Raw genomic sequence first — 12,066 nt, 5'->3', positions numbered from 1 at the left:
GGTATGGGCATCTATTGCGCAATAGGCGGTTACTACTTTATCTCTCATCATCACCAACCATCACGGATATAACCGAGAGCGGTACCCACCGATGCACGTGGCAAGATGACAGTCGGCGTGTCCACCAGGTGCCACAGCGCTAGAGAGTCGGCGTTTTATACTTCTTCGCCTCGCGAGGTGAGGTTGAGCAGTTGGAGACTTTTGTTCATTGTTCTTGTGGGCGCATAATTCATGCCTTGTCGGGTTATCATAGCTAAAGATCCTTGCTCGCCCATTCAAAAAGGTCATCGTATCGACCGCCCCGCATCGCTGTCATCGTCCTTGCGAACTGAAAAACCATACTTTCGTCCTGAAGCAACGAAAAATTCCGCAAAAATGGCCGATCCAACAGCTTTCTACGAACCAGCCGAAGACGAATTATTATCGTCTTTAGCTGTTCCCGTCCAATCGTATAACCCCGATTCCGATGCCGACGAATACAGGAGATTACAGGAGCTGGAGCAACATGCATATGCTCAGCAACAACTGATGGTTGCAGAGCAAGAACAGGAGCAGCTGCAGGCTTTGGAGCAGGTTCCGGAGGATGTCAAGAGAGTGAGTAAGAATATTCAGCTGTACTTTTAGGTTGAGTGCGTGAAGGGGCACACGACCGGATGTCGCAGAGATTGGAGGAATTCTATATTCATGTGTATAGAATATATGGAGGCTAAGACGTGAAAGGTCGCATCCAAGCGGGATCGAGTTATAGCTAAATCCTGGTGAATCTCGCTTCGCAGTTCCTTGTCCTCTTTCACCAAGCAATCCTCGAGAATGACTTGCCAACAATCACCAATATGTACGAGAGTGGATGGAACAAGCTCACTCAAGCTCATTACTCGCAAAATGAGTGGCCCGAAGCTGAATTGATCGGCCCTTTGGTCGGCAATGGTGAGTAATTGTGTGCTGTTCTACAAGAAGAGTGTGCTTTAGCTAATCTTGACCTCTAATGTGCAGATCAAGTATTCTTGACTCTTTACCGAGAAGTGAGCGGATCATGTAGAACAACTAATCAAAAGGCGATTTAGCTGACTTTATGCGTTTGCAGCTCTACTTCCGACACGTCTACGCCAAACTTCAACCTACCATCGACGACCGATTCCAATCTTACGAAAACATCTGTGAACTCTTCAACTACCTCCTGAGTGCGTTGGAATTCATCTTTCCCCAAAATCAGAAAGGGTGAAGCACTGACGCAAGGATTTGTGGTGTAGATTCCGAAGGTCCGGTCCCCCTCGATCTGCCTATTCAATGGTTATGGGACATGTTAGATGAATTTGTCTACCAATTTTCCTCATTTGCCACATGGCGTGCGAACCCCAAGAACAAGAACGAGGAGGAGCTGGAAGCTCTGGCAGAAGCTCAACATATCTGGTCGTGTTACTCTGTTCTCAACGTCTTGTACTCCCTAGTACAAAAATCGCAAATCAACGAACAACTCAAGGCTGAGAAGGAAGGGAAATCGCCCGAGGAAGTCGCTGAGATCGCTGGAGATTACGGAAGTAAACCCCTTTACAGGAATTTGGGTTACTTCTCTTTGATCTGTCTGTTGAGAGTACATGTTCTTTTGGGTGATCCAACTTGTGAGTATTCCTTCCTCTCCCCAATTTTTGGGAATTTCCCCCTTGCGATCTTGGACCTGAGAATCAACTTCAATTCGACACCCAACATATATCGGGTAGATGAACATGGATGCTGACAAATGTTTATCTTTACCTTACCAACTGTAGTGGCCCTCCAAACCATGGAGCACGTCGATCTTTCCGGAGGCGCCTTCTTGACCCGAATCACTGCTTGTCACGTCACCACCTACTACCATGTCGGATGTGCCTATATGGCATTGGGACGATGGCCGGACGCTATCAAGACTTTCATCTCGGTGTTGATTTTCTTCATCAGGATGAAGCAGTACCACACCAGGTCATATCAATATGGTTCCGTGAGTTGGCTTACCAATCGTCCTACTGCTGAGACCCGCAAACTGACAATTTTCATTATGCACAGATCGCCAAGCAATGTGAGAGGATGTACGCTCTCCTTGCTATCTGCACGACGCTCTCTCCCGGTCCTTCCGATGAGAGTATCATGAGTATCGTCAAGGAGCACTACGCCGACCAATTATCAATCTTACAACGAGGAGGGTGAGTCCGCCTTCATTGCGCCAAGGCGTCAATACTATGAGAAACTATACATTGCATTTTGGCTGATCAACGTAACTCGTGACAGTGATGAAGCCATCGAAACATTCAAAGATCTATTCCTTTCCGCCTCACCGAAATACCTGAACGTCAACCCACCGCCATACGAAGACCCCTCTGCGCTCGAAGCGTACCTCGCCAACCCACCTATAGACGCTACACAGCGATTCTTGGACCTGTTCATCTCTGATGTCGTCGCCGTCAAGGGTGTCTCGAACGTCAGGCAACTATTGAAATTGTACACTTCCATCGACGCTTCGAAATTAGTCACCTTCTCGCAAGATGAAGGCGACGAAGAGGAAGTTCTGCAGCAACTCATGGTACTTAAAGCTGCGTCGAGGACGTATGCTAAGGGACAGGCTCAGGATAAGTTGTTAGATGGAGAGAGGATCGTGACGAATAACCTCGATTTCACGATTGATGGGGTGAGCGAGCTTTGTGCGATTGATCTGTTTAGTTGAGCATTGAACGCTGATTCCTCCATTTATTGCTCAGTCGATGGTCCATGTCGAGGAGACTACTTCGCACAGGCGTTTCGCAGGATTCTTTATAAGGTAAGCTTCCTCGACAAAGACAAGTCTTCTTGGTGATAACAGCTGACCGTGCCTTCCTTCACGCTCGCAGAAATGCCGAACACGCTCAAAGAGTATTCAACACTATCAAAGCGTCCCCTCTACCTATCCAACGTAAACCCACCACAGGCCCAACAACGGGAGCAGGAGCACCGCAAGATAAGAATGAACTTAAGAAGGGAGGAGCTTGGCAACCCAAGCGAGCGCGAGTCGTCACTGCTGCGCAATAGAGAGGTGGTGGATCGAATTGCAAGGGAAGAGGAGAGGAGAGGCGATGTAGTGTACCAGGTAGAGGGTATACAGGTACACAGGTATACAGGCATCATAGATCATGCTTCTCATGCTCCACATGCATCACAATTAGCATTTCTCCGAAGATATACACGTATCCGTTCTCTCAAATCCCTCAGGAGGCATCGGTCGTGCGGCCTTTGAGGAGATGGGCATGGACAGTGAAGTATGGTGCAAGTAATGCATAATTTCTTTTTCCTACAGTACATTACGCTATGCGAGACAATTCCCTCAATATGCGGGAAGGCGGGGATGGGATCTCTGTAGTGCCGAACGAGAACGAAGGACGAAGCGCGGAACTGTATCATGAAGGCAATGAGATATATCAGCTTCCGATTGACATGATACGTTGAACACAAAAACAAATAGGAGATTTAGGATGGGATCAGAGACAGGGTTATCACTCACGAGGCAAATCCCCGTCGTTCCACTCGATTATGTTTCTTAGCTGACGAGGCGTTGGTCTGGGTCCGTTGTCCTCGCACGGGATATCCTGCTGCGTGTCTGAACGGTTGTTCGAATGCGAGTCAGCTCTCTATCTATCTCAATTTAGCATCGATACTAAATCGAATCCGAAGTTGTGGTTCTACGTTTACACCTGATCATATGATCATATCCTCCTCATATGACAACCACATTACCCGCCCACGCCCAAAATGGTCTGAGCAGCGCTTCAACTCGCACAATCACCATGACCATCGCCATGACCATCGCCATGACCATCGCCGCCACTCAAGTCGTTGTCCGATATCACTTTCGCACTTTCGCACTTTCGCCATCACCATCGCCATCGCCCAACAGTACTTTCGCACTTTCGCCATCCCAACGACCCCTCGTGTCCGACTTCCACTCTGTTTCAATTCAAACTCGCCCACTCGCTCGATTGCTCACTCGCTGACTTGCTCAATTATTCACCGACTCACCTTTTCCCACGATACGTCCCGACCATCCTCAGATGCGCAATATCAGCCTGCATGCTCCTCCTCGCTTCCGTCTCAAGCAATAGCTCATTTAACGAATCTTCTTGATTTTGATTTTGAGTTTGAACTTTTCCTTTTCCTTTTTGTGCGCCTGAGGGGAAGATCACTTTGTTACCTGGAGGTGACAAGTCTTTACCACCAGGCGGCGAGAGTGTGTAAGTCGAGGGTCTAGCTGTGGTCGAGGGAGAAGAGAGGTAGGCTGATAAAGAGGTTAATTGGGGTTCCGTCAGATCCGAGACTAAGGCTTCGGAGTGGATGGATAGTCGGGCGAGGAGACGGGATGCGAGAGGGTGAGAGAGGCCGTAGAATGTCAGGAGGGCGATCTGGGTTTCAGAGCATAGATGGATTCAGCTCAAGTCGTCCCATCGTTGACTGATTATGACAGGAGTGTTTGATACGATACTTGGATGAAATTGACGTGGGGATAGAGTGCGGACTCACCTTGAGAGGTTTGTGGTCTGGGAGATTGTGGCCTAGTAAGTGCATTTTGGCTGAACGTCTTTATTTTGTTTTCTTCGAATGGGTGTCGAGCGCGTGTACAGGTATGTTGGATAGTTCGCTGCCCGAAGAGTGCTGTCGAGACTGTTGTATGTATGTATGTTTTCTTGAGGCCAAAGACGACAGAACAGATGACAGGTACAATTCATTCGAAAAGTCAAAGAAGCTGAAGCTGAATCTGAGATCGAAATTCAAGCGCCACATCCAACGGTGAATTCACGGAATTACTTTTTCCCACCATACCGCACAGCTCATTGCTTCGCATCGACCAGACCAGAAATCAAAAGTTGGAGATCATACTGTGTACATCTTGAATTTCTGAATTTCCATCTAACCCATAGGCACACTTGACACAATCTTTCACCTTGACTCTCATCGCGCGCACGATGTCCCTTCCCGCCTCATCACCTCTACCAAAAGCTTTCCGCCTAGTCCGCGAGATCCTGCAAGCCGCCCCCCCTGGCGGACTATCAACCAAGGAAATAGTCAAAGAGGCCATACGTCTATATCAAGTCGATAATCCATCTTACGACCCCTCCTCGTCTCAAGCGTCGACTTCCTCGTCTTCTACCTCAACTTCGGCTACTACAACGACAGCGGAGAGTAGTACGATTGCGAGTTCGAAAGGGAAAGGGAAAGGCAGAGCAAGTGGTAGTAGTGGTAGTAACACACGAAAGGCAAAGGGGGTCAATGTGATTCCCCCAGATCATCCATTTGTATCTACCTCGTGAGTCCGAAATCCAGTCGGAGTCGGAGTTTACACGCACTCATCTCAAGCCAGAGACTTCCTTTCTATGTATCATGACCAAGCAGATCCACAGGACTGAGACACAGACTGATCACTTGACTTGACCTCATTTGTAGATATCTGAAATCCCGCGTACTGGCGACTCTTCAATCTCAAGCTCTCTTATCTAAAACAGCGCAACCCTCCTCTGCCGCATCTTCATCCGGAAGCGGTAGTGGATCTTCAAGCTCAAGATCCAACTCAGGCTCAAGCTCAGGCGCAGGGAAACAATCCTTCGCATGGCGCCTTTCCGAAGCTAGACAATCCAACCTCTCCACCCCAAAATGGGATTTCCCATCGCACTGGCAACGACTCATCGACGGCGTTTCCCCCGGCCAACTCCACGCAGAATACACAGCGAACAAGGCTGCACGACAGGAAGAAGAGAGACAGAGGGGATTCGAAAGTGGGAAAGTCCTCAGAACGGAGAGAGATATTTGGGAATGGGCAGAAAGAAGGCCCGTGTTGAGCACTAATCTGGAGAGGTTGCATTTGAATAAAAGACGAGCGGAGAAGAGACCTAAGAAGGAGAGAACCAGGTTAGCTCTGTTCGAGAGTTATCCAGGACCGTCTGAACTCGGACTTGGTTCTGAAGCGCAAAACGTATAAATCACCACGGCGATTCATACACGTCACTCTCACTCAATTCAGTACTCAACCTTGCATCGAGAGTCACCATTTTGACATGATATGCATATTGATGATCTTCATTATCGTGATCGTCGTCATCATGGGACGCTCCTTGCGATTGCAAGGACTCCCTCGTCATTCTGTTCGTCATTTCAGTTGATTCACCGTAGTATGTGCAAACAAGCAACCAATCCCAACTGTCCATCACTTCACCCCTAACAGCTCCTTCATCTCCTCGAACCTCGCTTCCTTCTTGGTCATCTTACTCTCCTTACCTGACTTCTCGAATGCCTGTATAGTTGACAATTTGGTTTCGATCAGCAGTGAAGCTAATTCGATTCAATCCAAGAGATAGATATGACTGACCTTCGCAACAAGAGCGTCTTTCCTTTTCTCTGCGCCAACAAATCGGAAGTACAACAATCAGCATCAGCATCAGCATCCGCAAGTATCCGTGACAGCACACCAATCAAATTCAAGTAAAAGATGACTGGAATTGGCCTGCGGCAACTCACGTATATCAAGAACAGCCGATTCGACCGTATCTTCAGCAATCAATTGAAAGACTCTAACTTCCTTCCTTTGGCCCATCTACCATTGCGCGAATAATAAGCTACATTGATCATCCCATCATGGGCTGGTATCGTTGTCTCAGCCGGACTCACCCTATGTACTCTGTCGATAGCCTGCGCTTCGATAGCACTCTGCCACCAAGGATCGCACTTCAGACAATATACCTGTCAGCTACACCCTTTTTCCCGCGGACAAGACAGGATAGCTCACCAAGAAGACATTCGACGCAGCAGTCAAGTTCAAGCCCACGGCACCCGATTTCAAAGAGATCAACATCACTCTTGGTGCTGTTTTAGAAGTTTTCTCCGTCAGAGGTCGTTGGAAATTGCTGATGACTTGTTGTCGCTGCAGCAAGCGTCAAGTTCTCAAATTAGCTCAGGATTAGGGACCCAGCATATCCTGTAAAAGCTGACGGGCGACTCACCTTGGCGGCATTCATCCTTCCGTCAAATCTAGTCCAAGCCAAGCCCTCATCTTTCAGTCTCAACGGCACCTGGTCTAGGAAACTAGTAAATTGACTAAACACCAGTGTCTTCTCGTCCGCTGGGAAAACTTTCAGGTATTTTACCAGTTCATCGATCTTAGCTGATTTTACAGGTAAGAGTGATTTCGCCTGAGACGAATCTAACGGATCGACGTATTCTTGAGTCGGTTGATCCGGCGGTAATTCCAGAATTGAGGGAAGTCCGATAGGATGTCGGTCCATCGGGCAAAGGGGCGCCGTAAGGAGAACGCGCTCGATACAGGGGTAACAGACTATAGTAATGGTCATACCTTCAATCGACAAGCTTTTTGTCAGGCGCCAGGTTGGGGGACGGGCGCACTCACAAGCATGCCCACAATCCGTGATACATGGTCTTTTCACGAATTCAGCTTCGTCGTAGCACACACCACACTCTGTATCTTCTTCGACGTATTGGCGGAGCTTGGCAATGAGTTCAGTCTTTTTCTCCGGGGTCAACGATGAGATGGATATCGCTGGACCAGTCGGTACTTTCGGTATGGGTCGACGGAGATCGTCGAGGAACGATTGTGGAACAAGTTGAGCTGATAGGCAGAGCTGTCGCACTGAGTCACATTCGTATCAGTCGTTTTAAACACATCACCTGCCTTCGCTGGGACTTACTTCTTGTCAACATGCTCAACACGTTCGCAGTACCCTGTGTATATCAAATTAGCGAAATCTCACGGCGATATCAGATCATTGAAGCCCACTTGGCCCGTCTCCATGGCTTCCCTGAATCTCTGTCTGCTGCCCTCAAGGATCTCATCGTACACCTTTCTCGTCTCTTCATCCAGCTTGACTCCCACTCGGAAGTACTCGATGCTTGGCAACTCTATGAGTTTCTTTCCGTTGGCATCTTTCGAGTCTTTCGTTCGGCGCAATAATACCTCCCCCACTAATGCCTGGAGCAATCTTCCAGCTGTAGGATCTCCTCTTTTCAGCGGTCTCAAAAGGAGAGTCTTGAAGTAATCAGGCTTGTCCAGAGGTTTGCAGATTTGCAAGCAAGTTAAGAGAGAGCCAAGATCGCCTGAACCACACGGTCAACCTATCTTCTTACAGTATGAGATTGAAGTGGCCTTACTTGGAGAATTAACGATCGGTGTACCTGTACGAGTAAGCAAAAGTTAGCAAGGAAGATAAGTGCAGCACGTTCGTGAAGCTCGTAAAGCTTTCTGCTCACCAGTACAGATCCATCGCCTATCAGCTTGCAAAGCTGCAAATCCTTGCGTCACTACGTTTTCATATCTCCATTAGCCCTTGATGACAAGTTATTTGGCTCGTGCGCCTCTCACTCACTCTTCGCTTTGGGATTCCTCAAGACATGCCCTTCATCCGCCACGATCCTCTTCCAAATCACTCCAAACAGGGGCCCGGCTCCCGAACCGGTGACTTTAGCCTTTTTCGCTTTCTGCGGACTTCGATGATTCTTTGACGGATCTATCGGCGCTTCCGCAGCGACCGCATTGTAAGTAGTGATAATTACCTAGATGCAAAGGTATCAGCTCGGTGGACATCCATCGATCGCGAACCGCTCACATCGTATTGCTCCAAAGTCTTCGCAGTCACATCTTTGGATGCGCCATGATAAGTATAGAAAGTCAATTGGCCATGTGCAACGTGATCGCCGATCTGCTTCTCCCAATTACTCAGAACCGAGAGGGGGCATACTATGATTACCGTTGGTCAATCAACGTACCGTATCAATACCACTCGGAAGTGTGAGTGAAGACTCACCGATCAACGTAGCTTTACTGGATTTGGCGTCCACTTTATCTTTCGTTGTAGCCAGTACCAAAGATAACATCGAAAGGGTTTTACCTGTAAGAGGTGAATGCAAGGCCTGTCAACTCCGTGTGCGCGAGGTAAAGGTTGACCAGCTTACCCAGTCCCATACCGTCAGCTATGATTCCGCCTTTACCTAAGACAGGCTCGTCGTACTGGGGTGTCTTCGTCGCTACATTCAGGTAATAATCTTTATGGTCACCCTTTTGCTTGATCCAAAATTGCACCGCCTTGTCCTTGGGGGTTGCAGGGAGTTTAGGATTCTCCCGATCGATCATCCACTACAGACACGAATCGGAAAAAGAGGTCAACCTCCATAATGATCGTTTGCGAAGGACAACGCAAACTCACTTTCAGAGCTTGAGATTGATGAGGCAGTATATCGGTATTTAGCTGACCATTAGCGATACCCGGTGGATTCGCATGCAGTGGTAGTTTCGAGACATCGATATCCGATGTTAACGAGTCCTACAGCAGGCATAAACTGGTAAATTACAGTGCGCACATCACCTGACGATGTGACGATGATGGGGACACAATTTGGGACTAACCATGACGGTATCAGCGGATCTCTGATCCTCTCCGACCTGTTTCAAGCCCTCCAACAGTTTTTTCATTGTTGGATCTTCAGGTGCAGGTAACGTTGATCCGGAATTACCTTGTCCCCTGAAACCCGAGGCCGAGACCGCCTGGGAGGCTGTAGGAGGTGGTTGTTGGACTCGAGTCTCGGTCTTCGTCCAAGATAATTCCGTTTCCAGCACCTCTTTTAGTGACGGTCTAGCATAAATAGATAGATCCCTATCGTGACAGTGGGATGGAATGATTTCGGATGAGAATGAGCTTGCGCTGTATCACCAGGAGTCGTCTTTCAGGCGCTCACATTCCCATTTTATAGTGTCTCGCTCCATCCAGGTTCTGGCCTACCATCCTACCTTCGACTGAAATTAGGGAATGATCCATCAGTTCCGCTAGTCGAGCTGCGACGCCTCGAGGGATGTGCCCGACCTGCGTTCCGGACGCATTGATCACCTATGCATAATCATGAATGAGCTGGTACGACTTTAGGGCTTCCGGTCGGACTCAACGCAGCTCACCTGGACCGCATTTGGATCGTATTGGTTCTCGGGCTGTCTTCGAAGCATCACGTACTCGCCTCGTCCTACTAGACCTCGGTAGTATTGGACCCCCACGACGTCCGTGCGGAAAGTGCTGAAGTGCTTGAAAAGCAGACACGGTGTCAGCTCTGAACGTTTTGTTCTAGAGACAAGGCTTACCTCATCAAGCTCGGGGGGTGGCGAGGCATCATCTACCTCCTCCTTGACCACGACATCATCCTCTCTTGGTCTCTTGGTTTTGGTAGGAGAAGAACTGATGGGGATTGGCCTGCTTGATGGTCCAGCTTGGGTCGATCGGCCCGTCGAAGAGCCTTGCGACATCAGACTCTCCCTTTTAAATCGAGTCTATAAGCCTCTTTTTGGGTTCCCCGATTACTGACCGAGGTAAGAACGGAGTTTCGTTGGCGTTTGGCGTTTTGAACTCTTGATTTGACGATTCAAGATTTCAAGCGTCTGGTTTCGGCCAATGAGCCGGATGAGAATCCTACAGGGATATTTTTCCTTTCCGGCAACTCAGCAGACCGAACTCCTCAGAGGCAGGATTTGCTAGGCTCGCTGCTGCTGTTGTCAGAGGCAATCAATTGCGTCCCGTATCGATGAGGAGCAATTGATTGAATCAATCTGCGTGACTAGACTAGGAGAGGATACGGACTGAACTGAGCAATTTATTGTTGATTAGTTACTGACAGCTGACGCGGGGTACCTCGTAGATAACCACAGATTAAGCTTATAGCTTATTCAAGCTGCCCACTTTATCCTAAACCTCCTCTGCTTCTGTTGCCGCTCGAGTAGTTGAATTCGAGGTTGAATATAAATATACACATGCTTCAAGCACAACTGATCTCATCACACACTCACGTCTTATCTTACACAAAGACAGAACGGAAAGACCAGCCTCGCTCTCTCCTGTTTCAAGGCCACAGAGTCAAGGGAACGTCCGTCAAAATGCCTCGTTCACTTTCCCCCCGTCGCTCTCGTTCTCGTTCACGCTCACGCTCACCTCCACCTCGACACCAACACCAACAAAAGAAACCTAAGGAACTATCATTCTACAAGAAATCTACCTCTTCCTCCCTTAGATCTCTTTCCAATAGGCGAGATCCATTAGACGATGAACCAACAGCGAAGGAACGAGCAGAGCGGAGGGAGAGAGGGGAAGTGCCGCAGAGGTTTGGGGGTACGAGGGAACAAGGTGTGAGGAATACGATGGGGAATGTGGGGGCGGGACCGAGTGCAAGTTTGGGTAGCTTGGGTAGAAAGGAGGATCCGTTAGATCGGATAGGTGTAAGAGGGGAGAGAAGAGATCGAGATAGAGATAGGGAATATCGTGATCGAGATAGAGACGACAGAGGAGATAGGAGCAGAGATTATCGTGATAGAGACAGAGATAGGGATAGAGATAGGGGTGATCATAGGCGAGATAGGGATAGAGATGGTAGACGAGATGATCGCAGAGATAGGGATAGTCGCAAGGAGTCTCCTTCTGTGCCATCTTCATCTGGCGGTCCACCAATGAGACCTCCGGCAGCTGCACCGTCGGCACCTTCTTTGTGAGTAACTCATCTTCCGCTTCCTCCCTCTGCTTGCTACAGTCAGAACACATCTCTACCAGATTCAAGAAAATTGTTCGTTCCCAGATCCATCGATCTCAGGCTAATCTCCTATTATTGTGATTGCAGAGCATCAATGCGATTCATAGAAGTGATAGCAAACGACCGAATGGGTCGGAAAGGTAAGCACCATCCGGACAACTGTTCCAATCTGTGTCCGCTGACAGATTAAATTTCATTCTGGGTTCGCAGTCCGAGTCAAATGCCTAGCAACAGATACAGTAGGAGACCTGAAAAAGTTGATAGCTGCTCAAACCGGTACGACGGCCCAGAAGATCCAGCTCAAGAAATGGTATACGAACTTCAAGGATCACGTCTCTTTGCAGGATTACGAAATTAACGATGGTATGGTGAGTGATTCATGTATTTACATCGACCTCCTGGCTTTGGAGAGAGAGGCTGATAACACTGTGCTCTGCTTTTGATTACATTTTAGAGTTTGGAGATGTACTAGACCTTCCAAATCTCGATCCTCAGATCAAGAAGATC

At 48.5% G+C, this 12,066-nt stretch overlaps 5 protein-coding genes across 5 annotated transcripts; 3 read left to right on the top strand and 2 right to left on the bottom strand.

Annotated features, from left to right (window-relative positions):
- Positions 1-375: 375 nt before the first annotated feature.
- Positions 376-3,036, top strand: I303_104753 (eukaryotic translation initiation factor 3 subunit L; the record flags this gene model as incomplete). Its single annotated transcript, XM_018407573.1, has 10 exons — positions 376-594; positions 777-927; positions 994-1,022; positions 1,085-1,181; positions 1,251-1,619; positions 1,767-1,975; positions 2,041-2,177; positions 2,263-2,659; positions 2,730-2,788; positions 2,859-3,036. 10 exons carry the CDS (start codon positions 376-378, stop codon positions 3,034-3,036), a joined length of 1,845 nt encoding a protein of 614 aa, XP_018262784.1.
- Positions 3,037-3,305: 269 nt separating this feature from the next.
- Positions 3,306-4,563, bottom strand: I303_104752 (uncharacterized protein; the record flags this gene model as incomplete). Its single annotated transcript, XM_018407574.2, has 4 exons — positions 3,306-3,396; positions 3,506-3,601; positions 4,021-4,400; positions 4,519-4,563. The coding sequence occupies 4 exons, from the start codon at positions 4,561-4,563 to the stop codon at positions 3,306-3,308; spliced, it is 612 nt and encodes a 203-aa protein (XP_018262785.2).
- A 398-nt stretch (positions 4,564-4,961) lies between these two features.
- I303_104751 (uncharacterized protein) lies at positions 4,962-5,971 on the top strand (the record flags this gene model as incomplete). Its single annotated transcript, XM_065969029.1, has 3 exons — positions 4,962-5,302; positions 5,440-5,534; positions 5,586-5,971. The coding sequence occupies 3 exons, from the start codon at positions 4,962-4,964 to the stop codon at positions 5,969-5,971; spliced, it is 822 nt and encodes a 273-aa protein (XP_065825101.1).
- Positions 5,972-6,196: 225 nt separating this feature from the next.
- I303_104750 (uncharacterized protein) lies at positions 6,197-10,288 on the bottom strand (the record flags this gene model as incomplete). Its single annotated transcript, XM_018407576.1, has 20 exons — positions 6,197-6,283; positions 6,359-6,387; positions 6,508-6,583; positions 6,658-6,714; positions 6,776-6,910; positions 6,990-7,321; positions 7,394-7,633; positions 7,692-7,725; positions 7,781-8,097; positions 8,152-8,175; positions 8,251-8,301; positions 8,367-8,553; positions 8,607-8,737; positions 8,805-8,888; positions 8,953-9,133; positions 9,204-9,320; positions 9,404-9,650; positions 9,733-9,881; positions 9,947-10,069; positions 10,127-10,288. 20 exons carry the CDS (start codon positions 10,286-10,288, stop codon positions 6,197-6,199), a joined length of 2,763 nt encoding a protein of 920 aa, XP_018262787.1.
- A 624-nt stretch (positions 10,289-10,912) lies between these two features.
- I303_104749 (ubiquitin-like protein 5) lies at positions 10,913-12,031 on the top strand (the record flags this gene model as incomplete). Its single annotated transcript, XM_018407577.2, has 4 exons — positions 10,913-11,517; positions 11,647-11,699; positions 11,770-11,927; positions 12,014-12,031. The coding sequence occupies 4 exons, from the start codon at positions 10,913-10,915 to the stop codon at positions 12,029-12,031; spliced, it is 834 nt and encodes a 277-aa protein (XP_018262788.2).
- Between the last annotated feature and the right edge of the window lie 35 nt (positions 12,032-12,066).

Source organism: Kwoniella dejecticola, chromosome 5 (assembly GCF_000512565.2).
Source record: "Kwoniella dejecticola CBS 10117 chromosome 5, complete sequence".
In the NCBI taxonomy this organism is placed as follows: Eukaryota; Fungi; Basidiomycota; class Tremellomycetes; order Tremellales; family Cryptococcaceae; genus Kwoniella; species Kwoniella dejecticola.
This window is presented reverse-complemented; position numbering and strand designations above follow the sequence as displayed.